Raw genomic sequence first — 18,165 nt, forward strand, 5'->3', positions numbered from 1 at the left:
GAAAACTATCATCATTCTTATCATAATATCGCTGACAATTTACATTTACATGATTTATTCATTTAGCAGACGCTTGCCTTGTGCAAAGCGACGTACATGATCATGAAATTAAATTGTACTTTTACATTACAATACATTAAATTTTATGCATGATGATTACATTATTAAGAGAAAGAGACAGAGCTGCAGACGTGACAAGTAATCCTAGTTTGTTACCTACTTGCTGCACAATTTCGGTGCAACATTTTTCGTAAGTAGATAAAAGATTTTTTAAAATATATTTTATGGCCATGATTTTTTCCTTTAACCTCATGAAATAGGTAACATGTTCGTTGCTGAGATCTCATAGATTTTATTATATATATATTAATTATATACGTGTTGTTTTTCTTTCGAAACGGATTATTTACTTCGTTTTATGTCAGTACGAGCTGAACACAGTACAGTAGTAGCTACTAGTGGCCAGCAGCAGTGAGCGAGAGAAGTACTGCACTGTACTGCACTGTACCGCACTGTACCGCACTGTACCGCAGTACTTCTCACACTCATCAAGTTTGCCATGAAGCTCTGTGGTTACTGCGCTCTGGGAATAAGTTACAAGTTGCTATGGGAACCTTTGCTGCGTAACGAAATCCCGCACCAGATAATAATGATGACTTTGCAAATCTGAACACCAACAGGACAAGAAATTGAGAGAAATACTCCATTATTATTAAGTGCTTTTTAATCAATGGAAATATAATGAGGTATTAAATGTTTTTCTGACGGATGAAGTTAACGTGGGTTGCTATAATAAAGATGACCACTTTTTACCCAAGTTGCGATAACAGATAACATGTTGACAGGGCATTTTCTTGGTTGCTTTTCAATTAAGTTTTAAAAAAAATATATATTAATTATTTGGTACTTTCACATTTTGGCTCCAGTGTTTTAAAATTCTTAACCAAATGAATTTCACTTTTTATTTGCAAGCAAGCATCTCAAAGCGTGTGGAAACAACCAGGCGTTTCTTTGATAAAATAAAATCTCTACAGATCTTACTGATTTTTTGAAAATGTATAGTTTCAGTGAAACAAAACAATTTAAAAATTTGTTTAAATGCAGGCTGATCACGATAATATAAAGATTTATCAAGTGTTTCTCCTTGTCTTAAGTCATCTTTTGCTATCAGTAATTTTGATATCCACACCATTTTCAGGAACGGGATCAATTTTGTAAATCAAGAGATTTGCCTGTACGCCATAACCCCAGGGGTGAAATCCCCGATGTCCAGGAAAGGCACCACTCCAGAGCTGTGTAACTGAGCTGATCCACCTCGTGTCAATTCATTTTGTGACCAGGTCCAAGCACTATGAAACACACATGCCTAAATTGTGAATCCTTGATCAGCTGTTTACTGCTTTGCCAGCAATTTTATAGAGATTCTACAGTACATTGACTCTCCACTCTTGAATATTTGGCAAAATACTTGATACTATTAGATAATATTTGGAAAACACTTGTTTACTTGAGCAGCTCCCAGTCATTCCAACTCTAAACTGGTGGAACACAGCAAGTAGCGCTGCTGTCTCACAGGTCCTGGGTGGTGCGAGAGGACATGGGCTCGATCCCCGCTCAGTTTGGCGTTTGCATGTTGTCACCGTGTCTGCATGGGTTTCCTCCCACACTTCAAAAACATGCTGTTCAGGTGGACTGGTGACTAAATTCACCCCTAGTGTGTGTATGTTTCCTGTGGGTGCCCTGGTTTCTTCCCACACTCCAATGACATGCTGTTCAGGGTCACCCATAGTGTGTGTGTGTTCCACTGATGTATGGATGTGACCCAGTGTAAGTAGTGTATCTAGCAGTGTAAGTCACTGCGGTGAATAAGGCATGTGGGCTGATAACACTACATAGAGTTCACTGGAAGTTGCTTCAGAGAAAAGCGTCTGCTAAATGAGTAAACATACCTAAGGACAAAAGTAACTGCAAGGGGAGCCACTGTCTAAGATCACGGAGGGCTGGCCAAGGACCTCGCATTCTCGCTGGCAGTCTACCCGACAGTGCTCCTTGCTTGGCCAAACAGCACAGTGAAATCAACCACAGCCGTCTCAAAGCCCTACTTCCCAAGGTAGGTGTTAGAATTTTGAGCTGGAAGGGTGACAATCGCCCTCAGCCGTTTTAGATTTCAGGTGGGAGTCATGTGGACCTGGAGCTGAGGGGGTTTAAATGTGAGCAGGCGGATGGTGAAACCATGGCAAAGGGTTGCGGTAAACTTGACAGCCAGCTCTCCACTGCTAACTTACGACATACCTATCTGTCAGAACTTTGAAAGTGTGTTGAATGGGAGCAGGAGTGCTCTGAAGAATAAGCCAGGCTTTTTGTGCTGGCCCTTTTCTCATACTTCTGTTTTGTCCTGCTTTCAAGGAGCAACATCCCCATTTTGGCTTGGTTTTATTCATAAATAAAGCCCTCTTCTGTTGGTGTAAAATGCTGTCCTTTGTTGTGCCTGTGCAGCCACCTCTACCCCACACCAGGCCACAGTAGATTAGTGTTGTGATCATATTGAATTGTGCATAGACTTTCACATGCAGACAGAAATATTTCAGGTTAATCAATCTTTTTCCCCACCCACTATTAAGAGCAAATCTTAACACACATTTACTGTTTTCTCCAAAAATGGCAAAGGCGAAGAAAAATGTTTCCACCAATTAAGCTGGACTGGTTGAGTTCCTGAAAAGTAATATCAGGTATTTTTAAATTTTATTACTGTGGTGTTTACATGAAGTGCAGTGAAAGAAAAGAAAAGGATTTGTCATTTTGACACAAACAACAAGTCCTTGTAGAGCACATCTCGGATCAGTTGTCTCATGGCCTGCAGATCATCAGCATCTGTAGGACAAAAGCAGTTATGTCCAGCTTCCAGTTAACGTAGTACATTTCAAAACTTATCACAATCATGAAGTAATACTACATTTTTTTAAACTTCATAGAATCTGAAAAGAATTACTGTGTAATTCATACTAGCTTTCACAGCAACTGGTAACAATGACTATCAAAAGGATCTAGAGCATAATTTTATTATTTTTAGATTAATCCCCCCCATAAATACCCTGAAAATACCAGTAAAATAGTCCAGTTTACAGCAGAGTACCATATGCACATTCTGGAGGATAGCAGGTTGTTTTAGGTGATTAAAGATGTAGACATACAGTATAGTTTCAAGGTACAAGAGAATTATTAAACAGTCTCAACCTTCTGGTCTTGGAATCTAAAGCTAATGGGAAGAATCCATTTTCAACTGAATTAGAGAACCCTGCTTCTTAAGAGCAGTTGTGCGTTAGGTAAACCTGTCCACACACAACTGTCATCAATGTATGGAGAAATCTGAAGATAGTACACCATCATTTCTAAATTTCTAAGGTCAGGTGCAGCATGATCCATAGTTCAGTGGTAGATCCATATTATTGTTGTTTTCTCTGTTACCATTGGAAGATATGATTTAAAGACATAACATAAGCATTATTAGCTTCTACATCTAGCAGTTGGAGAGTTCAGGTTTCCTCTTACAGTTTAAGCCTCTTCTCCCCAAAACTTTGCCCAGCTTAAAATAAAGCTAGTCAAACAAAAATATGAGTTCAAGACTGCATTCTCTTGTCCCAAAGAACAGTACAGTTGTCACACTGGTGCCAAAACCCAAGACAAAAATGAGTTGACCATCATGGAGGAGCAGCCTTTGTTTCATCATAAGACAGCCACTGGAGTGTGGAGTAAAATTATGCTGGAAGTCTCTCTTTCCTTAAAGAAATACTCCTTTCTAACCAACAAGATGAGACTCATTTTTGCCTTCAGTTTGTACAGCATTCCACCTTCTCCCAGAAAACTAACATCACTTACCTACACTCAGACACTGCAGCAGGGTACGGTATTCAGGCCGCTCCTCAAGAACCTTCAGTAGATTAGTAGATTTCATGCACTCCAGCTGCACCCTCCAGTAGACATATATTTTGTGGTTGAAGCTTACGTAAACCAGACATGGACTGTTCTTGCCATCCTTGCAGGCATACTGGCCTGTCTCAGAAAAGAGTAGTTGGCACATTCACTAACATAATGCTACATGTGAATATGGTCAGGAGGCCAGACAGCCTCACAGTGGCTGACTCTGTGATAATAACCAAAGACTGTGAAGATTCCAACCTGCACAGAAGGCATTGACGTTCTCCTCAAACTGAAACCTGACCACTGTGCGATTGTGATCAATGATGTAAGTTTGGCCATCCCAAGCACATGCCACCACCTCCTCTTGACCATCGCCCTTTACATAGAAACAGACAACCACACAGAAATATGGTGTGTGTGAGTGACAGAGAGAGTGTTCCACTGAAGTATGGATGAGTGACCAGTTGTAAGTAGTGTATCTAGCAGCGTAAGTCACCTTGGTGAATAAGGTGTGTGGGCTGATAACACTACATGGAGTTCATTGGAAGTCGCTTTGGAGAAAAAGTGTCTACTAAATGAATACATGTAAATGTAAATAGCTACTGAGAGACCAAAGAGCCAGATAAACTGACCAATAAGCTCAGCTGCCCGCAGAGGACAGCTTCCGCAGCTGGCAGGACGAAACATATTACCACTAGAACCAGAGGGCTAGTTGAACGGGACTCACTGTGACATCGAGCTTTTGTAGTGCAAAAAGCTGGTGGTCCACCTGCACTGACCACAGAAGCTTCTCTGTGCTGTCCATCAACTTAAGGGTACCTGCAAACACACCAAAAATGTTACATACTGTACTCTTAAAACCTCCTTCCCCTTACAATGGCTGCTCTATATTCTACGAGCACTCCAGAGGCTCTGCCAGGTTCCTAGAAGCATTACACTACAGCTCATATCTCACCATCCAACGTGCAAAGGGCAAAGAGACCACATGTGGACGCCTCATCTGAGGAGCCTGAAACAAATCACCAACACTGAATTTTACTGCATAGATCGAGCACCTGAAATGGAATACCTGAGTGTATATGTGTTGATCTCACACACACTGACTGAAACCGCTTGTCCCCAGTGGGGTCACGGTGAACCGAAGTCTAACCTGGCAGCACAGGGCGCAGAGGGAGGGGACAACCCAGGATGGGATGCCAGTCCGCTGCAAGGTATCCCAAGCGGGACTTGAACCCCAGACCCACCAAAGAGCAGGCACAGGCAAAACCAGCTGTGCCACCACATCCCCATGTGTTGATCCGAACACATTAATTTGCATGTCTAACGGGATGTGTGAACCTGGTGTGCTCCTGCTGCTTTACCTCTACTGATGCTGCCAATTAGGTGGGTGGAGACATTCTTATTGTGGATGCGGCCAGAGGTCAGATGGAGGACGATATCCCTAGGGGGGCCCTCACTGTAAACACAAAAATATACAAAGACAAGCAGTCTTGTCAGACAAATGAGAACAAAGACAACTAACCAAAGCATCTGAGTGCCTCACATTCATTACCATCTTTACTTACATTTGCATTAATTCATTTAGCAGACACTTTTCTCCAAAGCGACGGACATCTCAGAGAAACACAATTTGTGCATTACATTAGGAGTTGATTACACTACGCTTCCATTCGGACTTGATTCTAAGACTAATCTTAGCAAAAAAAAAAAAATAAAAAAATTAGCAACACATCAGGAAACGTATGGAGGAGAAGGAGTGCCACATAAAAATAATTTATTTCTATTCATTATCTATTCATCTGCATATTTATTTTTACTTATTTTCTCATTCTTATTCTTTGATGTAGCATTCTTGTTTGTTGATACTGTTTTATAATGTCGTCATGTCGGACAAAACAGTACAAACTGAAAACGAAAAAATTCATGTATATAAATGTACGCACAAATTAAAACTTGCTTTTGATAAACTATAAATCTTAAGATACATTGGTGTAAATTAAAACTTGCTTTTCATATTATGATTCAATTCTCTTCCCATTATTTTTCTATTTGTTTTTTTCAGTTGCCTTCCTTTTGCATGGAAAGGACCAAGAGTGTCAAAAATGTCACTGACCAGTAAACATTGGGTGGCGTGTCACAAATCTCACTCGTCAGTTACCAACATTTAGATACACTCCATCACTCTCCTTAACCATCCCATGGCACAACTCATCCTCTTTGCTGTGACGCAAGCAGCACTTTCACTGCTCATTAAACAAACAGCTGGATCTACTCTGAACTAGCGAACATGTTAGCAGTAATAAACCAAGCACCTGTTGAGAAAGAATGCCGACTATGTCGACAACTAAAATGTTAAAAGCACTGCCTGGGCTGTGTATTCAGAAATGGGTTTGAATTTAGCCCAATCTTTGGCTCAGCTTGAACATTCTTCCTGAATTCACATGTGGTTTCTCCAGATGCTTCAGAAAAAGGTTTTTTTTTTTTTTTTTTTTAATGCATTAATGGGTTACTTGTTTGCTTTTTACATTGCACTCCTCGTCCACTATTTGTATAAAAATACATCTAAAATCGGTAATGATTTATTGTTTGTTTGTATTACATAAAATCTAAATTTTCAATTTCCCTTTCACTACTAGTCTGAGAACCTTCTTCCAAATCAGATTTTTCTGAATCACTGTTGGACTAAAGACATTTTAAATGTCACTTATGTCTCCAGATTTAGGTTAAATGCAACATTTGTGGTGGTAGCAATAGATGTAACCAAAGTGGTAAAAACTGAAAACACACATCAGGAATTCTATGACACCATCGATTTTAAGACACAACGCTTTTTAAGTTGCTAAAATTTGGGAAAATATGTGCAGAATCCATGAAATACATTAGGTTGGAATGAACAATATACTTTTCATGACCTGCGAAGTATACCAGGATCACATTCCTCAGGCTTTCCTGCACTTTCTTCTGCCCAGGAGCACAGAAGGATGGCATAGCCACATCCCGGCTGAGAAACCATCAGCTCCGGAGTACCCCCTGGACCCACATTCACAGAAAGGCTGTCCACCTATGGGTAACAGGACCAGAGTTCTCCGCATCATACAGAAGCAGGGTAGAGTAGCCAAACACAATACTTTAGTAAATTACTGTTACTTAAAAAAAAAAAAAAAAAGACTCAATTAAGTACCTGTCTTTAAAAAAAAAAAAAAAAAAAATTTACTTGAGTAAAGGCAAAAAGAATCAGGTAAAAAAAAAAAAAAAAAAAAAACCACTCAAGTACGGGCATCCATCGATTTACACACTATCTAAAATTTACAATAATGGCTCTTATCTTTTCACAGCCAGTTTTAGACTTATAGAACCAAAAAAAAAAAAAGTCAGTACAACAAAATTTCTCCAAAGTGTCCAAAAACATTTAAAGTCACGCATTTCTGCAAGTAAAGTAGAAATAATGTACTGCACTGGTATGTCTGCATTCAGATCTCTGTCTGTTGGTATATTAAAATGTGAGTGTTGTTTTACATTCACATTTATTAATTTAACAGATGCTTTTCTCCAATACAAGTGCATTGCATTAATAGAGAGAGAGACTTGGATGCAGACATGTGATGCTGAAGTACAGTTAATTTTTCATATTGCACCGTATGACCCAATACACATTAGATGCATAAAGGTCTGCATAGATGCTGTATAAAGGTCCCAATTACTAGTCACAAAATTATAAAACATAAAATTATTAAACATAATAGTTTTAAGAGAGTGGTGCATTATGGCAAATTTATGAAAGTCCACAGGAGTGTCTCTTGGCCATATTGGATGTGTTATTCAATGCAACGATTGCAGACAGAGAAGGGAAATTAGCAAGAAATATTCAGCACATGGTTTTTCTGGTATGTATGCACATTATGGCAACAATGTCATTTTTGAAAGTTGTTCACAATAAACACAATGTGCTCAGTGGATACTTGCTTGGTTTATTGCTCATCCTGTGGAGAACTGAACAATTTAAAAGAAAAGTGACAAATGGTCTGAATCTTGAAATGTGTAAATTTGTTTAAATTGTGTTGAAATCATGGGTTAACAGTTATATAGGTGTTTTACAGTGTTTTAGTGATATTTGAGAAAACTGGTTTGGGGTTTTACATGGGCTGAGAAGTCATTATTACTTCTTTATTACTTTTACCCACTTAAAATAATGAATAAAAATAAGCTGTCAGTATCTGAAATTTCCACAGCCACAACATTTAAAGGAATTGACTGATTCTGTAAACCGAGGGCTACCTGTAGTGAAGATACTCTGCTTCAAATTAAGCTTTTATATGTTCTGAATCACTTGCAATGTTAATATACAGTTGAATTCATATTTATAAATATGCTGTACAAAAATAGACTGAATTAGACTAATCAAATAAACACCAAACAATTAAGACACCACAGTGTGCTGAGTATTATTACTTATTATTTAGCTGACACCTTTGTACAAGGCAACTTAATTTTAGGTTTGTATATTAAGCTACTTACCCTGGAATAAATGGTAAATCATTGTAACTACAAAATGAAGGAATTCAGGGTAAGTACCTTGAATAAGTGTACTAGCCACCGGTAGGAACCTCTAGGTTTCAAGTTTATTCAGACTACTACACTACTGATTGTCCAATAATAATAAACTAAGGTGCAGACTATCACTATGAAAACAGGTGAAAAAGGGAAATTTGAAGGGGAGTAAGGTGTTTCAATCAATGAGATGACAATCAGGTGTGAGGAGGGAGGCCTTATTTCAAGAACAGAAATATGGGGCTTCACTGTCAAACTCTGACCTTGACAACACAGGTTTGTGGAAGTGCGTCAAGACTCAAACAAAGATTTCTAAGGACCTCAGAAAAAGAGCTGTGTTTGCTCCCCAGGCTGGAAAAGGTTACAGAACCATTTCTAAAGAATTTGGAATTCACACTTCCACTATCAGGCAGACTGTGTATAAATAGAGGATATTCAACACCACTGTTACCCTACTCAGGAGTAGATAAAAAAGATCACACCAAAAGCAAGGTGTGTAACAGCCTGGGAGGTCACAAAAAACCCAGGGTAACATGTGAGGAACTAAAGGCCTCTCTTGCATTAGCTTATATCAGTGTTCATGAGTCCAACATGAGGAGAATACTGAATAACAATGGTGTGCATGAGAGGGCTGCAAGGAGAAAGCTATTATTCTCTAAAAAGAACATTGCTCCCTGTTTAGTTTGCTAAAGACTATGTGGATAACCCATAAGGCTATTGGAAAAATGTTCTGTGGGCCTATTACACCAAAATATAATTTTTTGGCTTGAATGAAAAACGTAGTTAGGCAAAAGGAAACCACTGCATTCCAGCATAAGAACCTTATCCCACCTGTGAAACATGGCGGTGGTAGTAGTATCATGGCTGGGGCTTGTTTTATGCTTTTGGACCAGGACAGCCTGCCATCATTGATGGAACTATGAATTCTAAACTGTACCAGCAAATTTTACAGGAAAATGTCAGGGTATCCGTCCGTGAACTGAAACTCAAGAGAAAGTGGGTCATGCAACAAGACAGTGACCCTAAACACATAAGTCTTCCTACCAAGGAAAGATTAAAACAGAAGTTAATGTTTTTTGAATGGCTAAGTCAAAGTCCTGACCTTAATCCTATAGACACGTTGTGGAAGGACCTGGAGAAGGTGGGCTTCCTTGCATGAACTGCCAACATCCCTGAGCTGAAGCTGCTCTGTAAGGAGGAATGGGCTGAAATTCCTCCAAACCGATGTGCAGGACTGATCGATAGTTACCAGAAACGTTTAGTTGCAGTTCTTGCTGCACAAGGCGGTCACACCAGTTATTGAAACCTAACGTTCACATACTTTTCCTGCACACAGATATCCAACACCGGATAATTTTCCTTACTAAATACATGAACAAGAAGAATGTTTTTGTCTCTTTGTTTACTTAGGGTCTCTATGTCTAGTTTTAGGATTTGTGTGAAAATATGACAACATTTTAGGTCATATTTGTGCAGAAAGAGGAAATTCTAAAGGGTGGACAAACTTTCAAGTGCCACTGTACAAAAACCTCCTTAAAACAATTAAACATACAAACGTTTATCTCTGCTGTACCACCATTAGAATGAAGGTGGGAAAAAGGGCAATAACGATTGTCAAGACTAAATGAAAGCCAATGAAATCCACCGAAGACAACTGACAGGAGATTTTTTGGTACAGTGGTGCTTTACAAATTTCTCTATTTCTGCATAAATGTTTGTCATTATATTTATTCATTAAGAAAAATTATCCACTGTTACAAATACACTCTTGCCATATCTTGTTTAGTTCAAAAGTTATAGCAATTGCTGTTTGTCTACCCTAGAAATAGGTGTTTTTAGCTGCTTTCTTTCATGTGGTAAAATTCACTTTATAAGTTTAAGATTTAAGAAGTTTAATAATTTAATTACCATCTCAGTAGTGTCCACATACTTTTAAGCAGCTCTGTTTGTACTTGGATATCTATGTATTTACAAATACAAAGTACATATACGTGTTTATGCATGTATCATTGTTAATGTACCTGGCCTTCTAGCAGCCATTTCTTCAGAAGAACTAGTTGACCGCTGCCCACTTCTGTGGCTTCCACAGGCTCCTCCCAGCGGAAAGCTCGCACCACCCGGTCTGCGTAGCCCACCACAAGCTCATTGCGACCGTCACCATCTAGCATACATGCACACAGCCAGTTTCACAACCACTTGAGACAGAAATTACTCTGGTAGTTCATCCCACAAACATGAGTAAGCAACAACAAAATCACACCAAGTAAAACTGAGAAGCAGAACTCACCTATATCACTAATGAGAATCACCTTCGTGTTAGCAGGAATGTGCTGAGTAAAGAGCGGCTTCTGATCATCCCAGAATTGCACCTCCTGCTGGCTGGAGGAGTCCAACTTGGTTGCAGAAGTTGTCAGGTCAAAGAGGTGAAACCAACCCTCTGCTCCAACAGCTACTGTGAGGTTCTACACAGGAAAAAGGAAAGAAGAGGACATCAGTACAGACATCCCTCCATTTACAAACTGTCTTTATCCTTGATTTATTGAAAAAAAAAAAAGTATTAATGAATTTTATGCAAAATCCAATTCCACTCAATTCCACCCTGGCCATGGAACAGTGGACCAGCTTTTTACCCTCTCACAGATAATTGAAGGGGCATGGAAGTTCACTAATCCAGTCTACATGTCTTCTGTGGACTTGGAGAAGGACTATGACTGTGTTCCCTGGGAAATTCTGTGGGAGGTGATTAGGGAGTATGGGGTAGCGGGGCCACTACTGCAGGCCATTCGGCCTCTGTACAAACGGAGCGAAAGCTGTGCCCGCATACTCGGCGTTAAGTCAGGCCTGTTCAATGTGGGTGTTGGACTCCGCCAAGGTTGTGCCTTGTCTCCACTCCTGTTTGTGGTTTTCATGGACAGGATATCAAGGCGCATTCGAGGCCAGGAGGGCATTCTTTGTGGGAGTCGGAAGGTGACGTCTCTGCTTGTTGCGGATGTTGTCGTCCTTTTGGCACCGTCACATGGATGCCTCCAGCATGCAGTAGAATGGTTTGCAGCCAAGTGTGAAGCGGTTGGGATGAGGATCAGCACCTCAAAGTCTGAGTACATGGTTCTCTCACGGAAAAGGATGGCATACTCCCTCCAGGGAAGGGGAGAGAATTTGCCCCAGGTGGAAGAGTTTAAGTACCTTAGGGTCTTGTTCAAGAGTGAGGGGAGAAGGTAGCGTGAGATTGACTGCAGCCTGGGAGCAGCTGCAGCAGTAATGCGATTGCTGTACCAGACTGTAGTGGTGAAGGGGGAGCTGAGCCATAAGGCAAAGCTCTCCATTTGCCGGTCGATCTACGTCCCTCCCCTCACCTATGGTCATGAACTTTGGGTAATGACTGCAAGAATAAGATCGCGGATACAAGCGGCTGAAATGAGTTTGCTCCGCAGGGTGTTGGGACTCACTCTCCGTGACAGGGTGAGGAGTTCGGACATCTGGGAGGAACTCAGAGTAGAGCTGCTACTCCTCCACATTGAGAGGAGCCAGCTGAGGTGGTTCGGGCATCTGATAAGGATGCCCCCTGGGTGCCTCCCTTTGGAGGTATATCAGGCACGGCCAACTGGGACGGGGCCCCGAGGTCGACCCAGGACCCGCTGAAGAGATTATATCTCACAGTTGGCCTGGAAACGGCTGGGGATCCCCAGGCTGAGCTGGAGGAAGTTGCAGGGGGACAGGGGCGGCTGGGCCTCTCTGCTCTCTCTACTGCCACCGCGACCCTATTAGGACAAGCGGGATAGAAAATGGATGGATGGATGGAAAATTATGCAAAGTGTGCCAACAAAAATGTAAGTCGTGCCGCGCAAATGAAGCGGAAGTGCACTAATGTACTTGGCATATCCGGATCCACATCTCTTTGTCTGTTGGTGTGTTAAAAATGTGTGTTGCTTTAAGAAAGCAAGATATTATGGAATTCAGATAAAATTCTACAGCAGTGTTTGTTGGCCATATTGGGTTTGTTATTTAATTGAGAGACTGCAAATACAGCAATTAGAAGGAAAAGTTCTCCAGATTATGTGTGTACCTTTTAGCAGCAGTTCACAATAAACGTGACATGCTCAGTGGATCCCTGCTTGGTTTATTGCTCACCCTGGAGAGAAATAATGAATTAAAGAGAAAAATAGAAATTTATCCTGCTAAGTGAATAAATGTACACGCAAATGAATAGGCTCAGAGCTACAACAGAAATTTTCTTGGCTTTTCTGAACACAACACAACAGCAAAGGTAATGGTTGTAATCAACTTTTGTATTGTTCTCTGCGATGTATGTTGCTTTGGAGGAAATGAACATATACAAATATGTGTTTCATACTGTGATGAAATCATAGGTTGCTTTCAGTATCCACACAGTTTTCAGGAACAGATTAGTTCTGTAAATTACAGGGATGTCTGTCATTTAACACTCAAATGGGGTGGAGCAGGCTATAAAAGAGAACAAATAATTATTCAGCATTGCTGTCTGTACTGTTGTATTTTACATTTACATTGATTCATTTAGCAGACGCTTTTCTCCAAAGCGACATATTTGATATGCAAAGTAGTTAAAAACCACATAAAAGGAGTACATGCAAATCCCACAAGACTGAGGCAGACACATCATGAGAGATCATAGTCACCCCACACGGGCACTTTTCTCTTCCCTGCCACCTGCAAAACGGCTCAGGTCTATTCGAACCCGCACAGCTAAGTACAGGAACAGCTTTTACCCCACTGCTGTAAGACTATACAACACTAACCAATGTGCCACCTTCTGTAACTAGAGTTGGACTGCTCCACCCAAGCACATTGGTAAATTACACTGTGACTTTAAGCATTCTTATTCTCATTCTCTCATTCTGAGTTCTCTGGCTGTCAACTGGTATTACTGTTACTACTGTTACCATTATTTATTGCTATTGTTGTTGCACTACTCAGTCATTGTCACTCTTTTGTTTGTGCAGTATTTCTATTGTCCTTGCCATTGTCTGTGGAGAAGCATTCAGGAAGATTTTCATGATACATGTACATAACATAGTACTTGTATCTATGACAATAAACTTGAAACTTAAAACAGATTCCAACCCAACTTGAACTCCCACAGCCTATCGAAGATTGTAATTTAAGCCAAGGGTCAGCGTGGTAAACTTCACTTCTTCACTTCACTTGACTCCGAGAAAAGCATCTGCAGGCTCACCTTTCCTCTGTTACACACGTCTCCTACTCCCACGCAGGTCACCTGTGAAGCACGACGTAGCACGGTCAGTATCGCGAGAAGACACACAGTGCAGGAAGTACAGTAGCGCCAACAAGAAAAAGTATCGCGAGAAGACACACGGTGCTAGAAGTGCAGTAGTGCCGACATCGAAGGTCTCACCATCCCAACGCAAGTGCGCGAGAGCCACGGTTTCGACTCCTCACTCTTGTACACGTGCAGTTTGCCGCTGGTGTCTCCGACAACGAGCTCGTTAAGCTGGAACAGAGCAGATAGCGGGACTGCGGCGGCTTTCCACCAGTACCAGTGTGAAAATCAAATGTCCGACATACATGATACTGATACTCGCTGACAGTACCCAATGAGACAAAAAAAATAAAGTTTAATTAATCATTTTTTTCTTTTTTTCAGTGTGGAGCTCGAAGAAAGGAACAAAACGACACCAAGATCGCCTCGATCGGTGAAGAAGTGACGGAGTTATCAATTTTTTAAACACTAGCACTAGCACTAGCAGTAGAACACAACAAACTAGTTAGAAGTGATTAATAAAACCATATAATATTCACTGGAAATAGAGCAGAAAAAAATCAAACACTGATGAATACGTACAGAGTCGTTGTCCACATCCCCCAAGCATATCGCGTGGGGGAACAAACTGCCTGGGAAGTCCAGACTAACTCGCTGAACGTAGCTTACAGAGCGCATATTTGCAAACGGCTGTGAATTAACCAGCTCATACTAGTCAGCAAACCATGATATTTCAATCATACTTTTAATGCGTAGTTACCGCAAACCCCCCAATAAAACTGAAAAAAGTGCCAGTTACACAGAACCGTCGTACCGCTCACTTTACCAGACGCTACAGTACTTCCTCAAATAAAGACACACGTGACATCGATAGTACGGAAGCTCCTAGTGGACATCTCTCATTTTCAATAGAAAAACGCATTTCAGCCAAACATGTTCATTGATTCAGTTAGCGGATGCACTTGTCCAAAATGCAAACATATATAAGCAGGAAAAGCAAAAGAGTTAGTAAGTGAAAAAACTCACGTGAGAGATAGTACGGTCACCAAAAAAACTAGTATGGACACAAAATAATAAAAAAAAAAACCTAGTATGGGGCACAAATAATAATAATAATAATAATAAGAAAAACTTGTACAAGGGCCGCTGATGATGTGTCCGGACCTCCCCAACCCACAGTAGCTACACACAGAGGTGTGGAAACGCGGCGCTGCGCTTCGGGGGTGGGATGGCGCGAAAAGGACGCGCCGACACCGTTTGTTGTGGCTTTTATTGGAGGAGAAGCAGAAAAGTGGCTCTGAGTGGAAAGAATAGAAACAATGGCAAAAACGGGAAACAGTGGAAACAGTCTTTGTTGAGCACTGTGACTGTTACAATGTTACTACTGTCGCTCCGTAAGTACAGTGCGTTTATATTGAACTGTATTCTGTGTTCACGTTGTACAATACTGTATCGTGTCGCACAGCGCCGTGGGTCTGGATGGGGCGAAGAGGGAGCGTTCATTACGAACGATTTATTTGAACACCATCCATCCATCCATCTTCCTCCGCTTTTATCCGGGGCCGGGTCGCGGGGGCAGCAGTCCGAGCAGAGTACTCCAGACCTCCCTCTCCCCGCACACCTCCTCTAGTTCCTCTGGGGGAACCCCAAGGCGTTCCCAGGCCAGCCGGGAGACATAGTCTCTCCAACGTGTCCTGGGTCTGCCCCGAGGCCTCCTCCCAGTGGGACAAGCCCGGAGCACCTCCCCAGGGAGGCGTCCAGGAGGCATCCGGAACAGATGCCCGAGCCACCTCAACTGGCTCCTCTCGATGCGGAGGAGCAGCGGCTCTACTCCGAGCTCCTCCCGGGTGACTGAGCTCCTCACCCTATCCCTAAGGGTGCGCCCAGCCACTCTGCGGAGGAAACTCATTTCTGCCGCTTGTATCCGCGATCTCATTCTTTCGGTCATGATCCAGAGTTCATGACCATAGGTGAGGGTAGGAACGTAGATCGACCGGTAAATTGAGAGCTTCGCCTTACGACTCAGCTCCCTCTTCACCACAACAGACCGGTACAATGACCGCATTACTGCAGACGCCGCACCGATCCGTCTGTCGACCTGCCGCTCCATTTTTCCCTCACTCGTGAACAAGACCCCAAGATACTTAAACTCCTCCACTTGAGGGAGCAACTCCCCCCTAACCCGGAGGGAGCAATCCACCTTTTTCCGACTGAGAACCATGGCCTCGGATTTGGAGGTGCTGATTCTCATCCCCGCCGCTTCGCACTCGGCTGCAAACCTCCCCAGTGCACGCTGCAAGTCTTGACTTGATGAAGCCAACAGGACCACATCGTCCGCAAAAAGCAGAGACGAGATCTCGCGGCCACCAAAACAGACACCCTCCGTTCCCTGACTGCGCCTAGAAATTCTGTCCATAAAAATAATGAACAGAATCGGTGACAAAGGGCAGCCCTGGCGGAGTCCAACATGCACCGGGAACAGGTCTGACTTACTGCCGGCAATGCGAACCAAGCTCCTGCTCCGGTCATACAGGGAACGAACAGCCCGTAGCAACGAGCCCCGAACCCCATAATCCCGAAGCACCCCCCACAGGATGCCACGAGGGACACGGTCGAATGCCTTCTCCAGGTCCACAAAACACATATGGACTGGTTGGGCAAACTCCCACGAACCCTCCAACACCCTAGTGAGGGTATAGAGCTGGTCCAGTGTTCCACGGCCAGGGCGAAAACCGCATTGCTCCTCCTGAATCCGAGGTTCGACTATCGGTCGGATTCTCCTTTCCAGTACCCTGGCATAGACTTTCCCAGGGAGGCTAAGGAGTGTGATCCCCCTGTAGTTGGAACACAATCTCCGGTCCCCCTTCTTAAAAAGAGGGACCACCACCCCGGTCTGCCAGTCCAGAGGCACCGTTCCCGAACTCCACGCGATGCTGCAGAGGCGTGTCAGCCAAGACAGCCCCACAACATCCAGAGACTTGAGAAACTCGGGGCGGATCTCATCCACCCCCGGAGCCTTGCCACCGAGGAGTTTTTTGACTACCTCAGCAACTTCAGCCAGGGTAATGGACGAGTCCCCCTCCGAGTCCCCAGCCTCAGCTTCCTCTACGGAAGGCGTGTCGGAGGGATTGAGGAGATCCTCAAAGTACTCCTTCCACCGCCCGAGAACATCCTCAGCTGAGGTCAGCAGCGCACCACTTCCACTGTAAACAGTGTTCGTGGAACACCGCTTCCCCCCTCTGAGTCGCCGGACGGTTTGCCAGAATCTCTTTGAGGCCGACCGAAAGTCTTCCTCCATGGCCTCACCGAACTCCTCCCAAGCCCGAGTTTTTGCCGCGGCGACTGCCAGAGCCGCGCTCCGTTTGGCCCGTCGGTACCCGTCAGCTGCTTCAGGAGTCCCATGAGCCAGCCAGGCCCGATAGAACTCCTTCTTCAGCTTGACGGCATCCCTTACTTCCGGTGTCCACCACCGTGTTCGGGGATTGCCGCCGCGACAGGCACCGGAGACCTTATGGCCGCAGCTCCGAACAGCCGCACCGACAATGGAGGAGCGGAACATAGTCCATTCAGACTCAATGTCCCCCACCTCCCTCGGGACCTGGTTGAAGCTCTGTCGGAGGTGGGAGTTGAAGACCTCTCTGACAGGGGCCTCCGCCAAACGTTCCCAACAGACCCTCACTATGCGTTTGGGCCTGCCAGGTCTGTCCAGCTTTTTCCCCCGCCATCGAATCCAACTCACCACCAGGTGGTGATCAGTTGACAGCTCAGCCCCTCTCTTCACCCGAGTGTCCAAGACATATGGCCGAAGGTCAGAAGAAACGACTACAAAGTCGATCATCGACCTCCGACCTAGGGTGTCCTGGTGCCAAGTGCACTGGTGGACACCCTTATGCATGAACATGGTGTTCGTTATGGATAAACCGCGACTAGCACAGAAATCCAATAACAACTCACCGCTCGGGTTCAGATCAGGGAGGCCGTTCCTCCCAATCACGCCCCTCCAGGTATCACTGTCGCTGCCCACGTGGGCGTTAAAGTCCCCCAGTAGAACGACAGAGTCCCCAGTGGGAGCGCTTTCCAGCACGCCCCCCAAGGACTCTAAAAAGGCCGGGTACTCTACACTGCCGCTAGGCGCATAAGCACAAACGACAGTGAGAGACCGTTCCCTGACCCGAAGGCGTAGGGAGATGACCCTCTCATTCACCGGGGTAGACTCCAACACATGGCGGCTAAACTGGGGGGCTATTAATAAGCCCACACCAGCCCGCCGCCTCTCACCTTGGGCAACGCCAGAATAGTGGAGAGTCCACCCTCGGTCGAGTAGAGTGGTTCCAGAACCCAAGCTGTGAGTGGAAGTGAGCCCGACTATATCTAGACGGTATCTCTCAACTTCCCGCACCAGCTCAGGCTCCTTCCCCGCCAGTGAGGTGACATTCCAAGTC

At 43.6% G+C, this 18,165-nt stretch overlaps 1 protein-coding gene across 2 annotated transcripts; it reads right to left on the minus strand.

Annotated features, from left to right (window-relative positions):
• Nucleotides 1–2,701: 2,701 nt before the first annotated feature.
• itfg2 (integrin alpha FG-GAP repeat containing 2) lies at nucleotides 2,702–14,572 on the minus strand. 2 transcript variants are annotated; one of them, XM_018748077.2, is made up of 12 exons: nucleotides 14,306–14,572; nucleotides 13,859–13,954; nucleotides 13,679–13,720; nucleotides 10,754–10,928; nucleotides 10,488–10,627; nucleotides 6,831–6,979; nucleotides 5,280–5,374; nucleotides 4,874–4,927; nucleotides 4,646–4,737; nucleotides 4,177–4,294; nucleotides 3,877–4,050; nucleotides 2,702–2,871 (listed from the first exon to the last, which is right to left on the minus strand). In XM_018748077.2, the coding sequence occupies exons 1-12, from the start codon at nucleotides 14,399–14,401 to the stop codon at nucleotides 2,795–2,797; spliced, it is 1,308 nt and encodes a 435-aa protein (XP_018603593.1). In that variant the 5' UTR covers nucleotides 14,402–14,572; the 3' UTR covers nucleotides 2,702–2,794. The 2 variants fall into 2 exon arrangements, with proteins under 2 accessions (XP_018603593.1, XP_018603594.1); XM_018748078.2 differs by lacking the exon at nucleotides 4,874–4,927.
• Nucleotides 14,573–18,165: the final 3,593 nt, after the last annotated feature.

Source organism: Scleropages formosus, chromosome 5, assembly GCF_900964775.1.
Source record: "Scleropages formosus chromosome 5, fSclFor1.1, whole genome shotgun sequence".
In the NCBI taxonomy this organism is placed as follows: Eukaryota; Metazoa; Chordata; class Actinopteri; order Osteoglossiformes; family Osteoglossidae; genus Scleropages; species Scleropages formosus.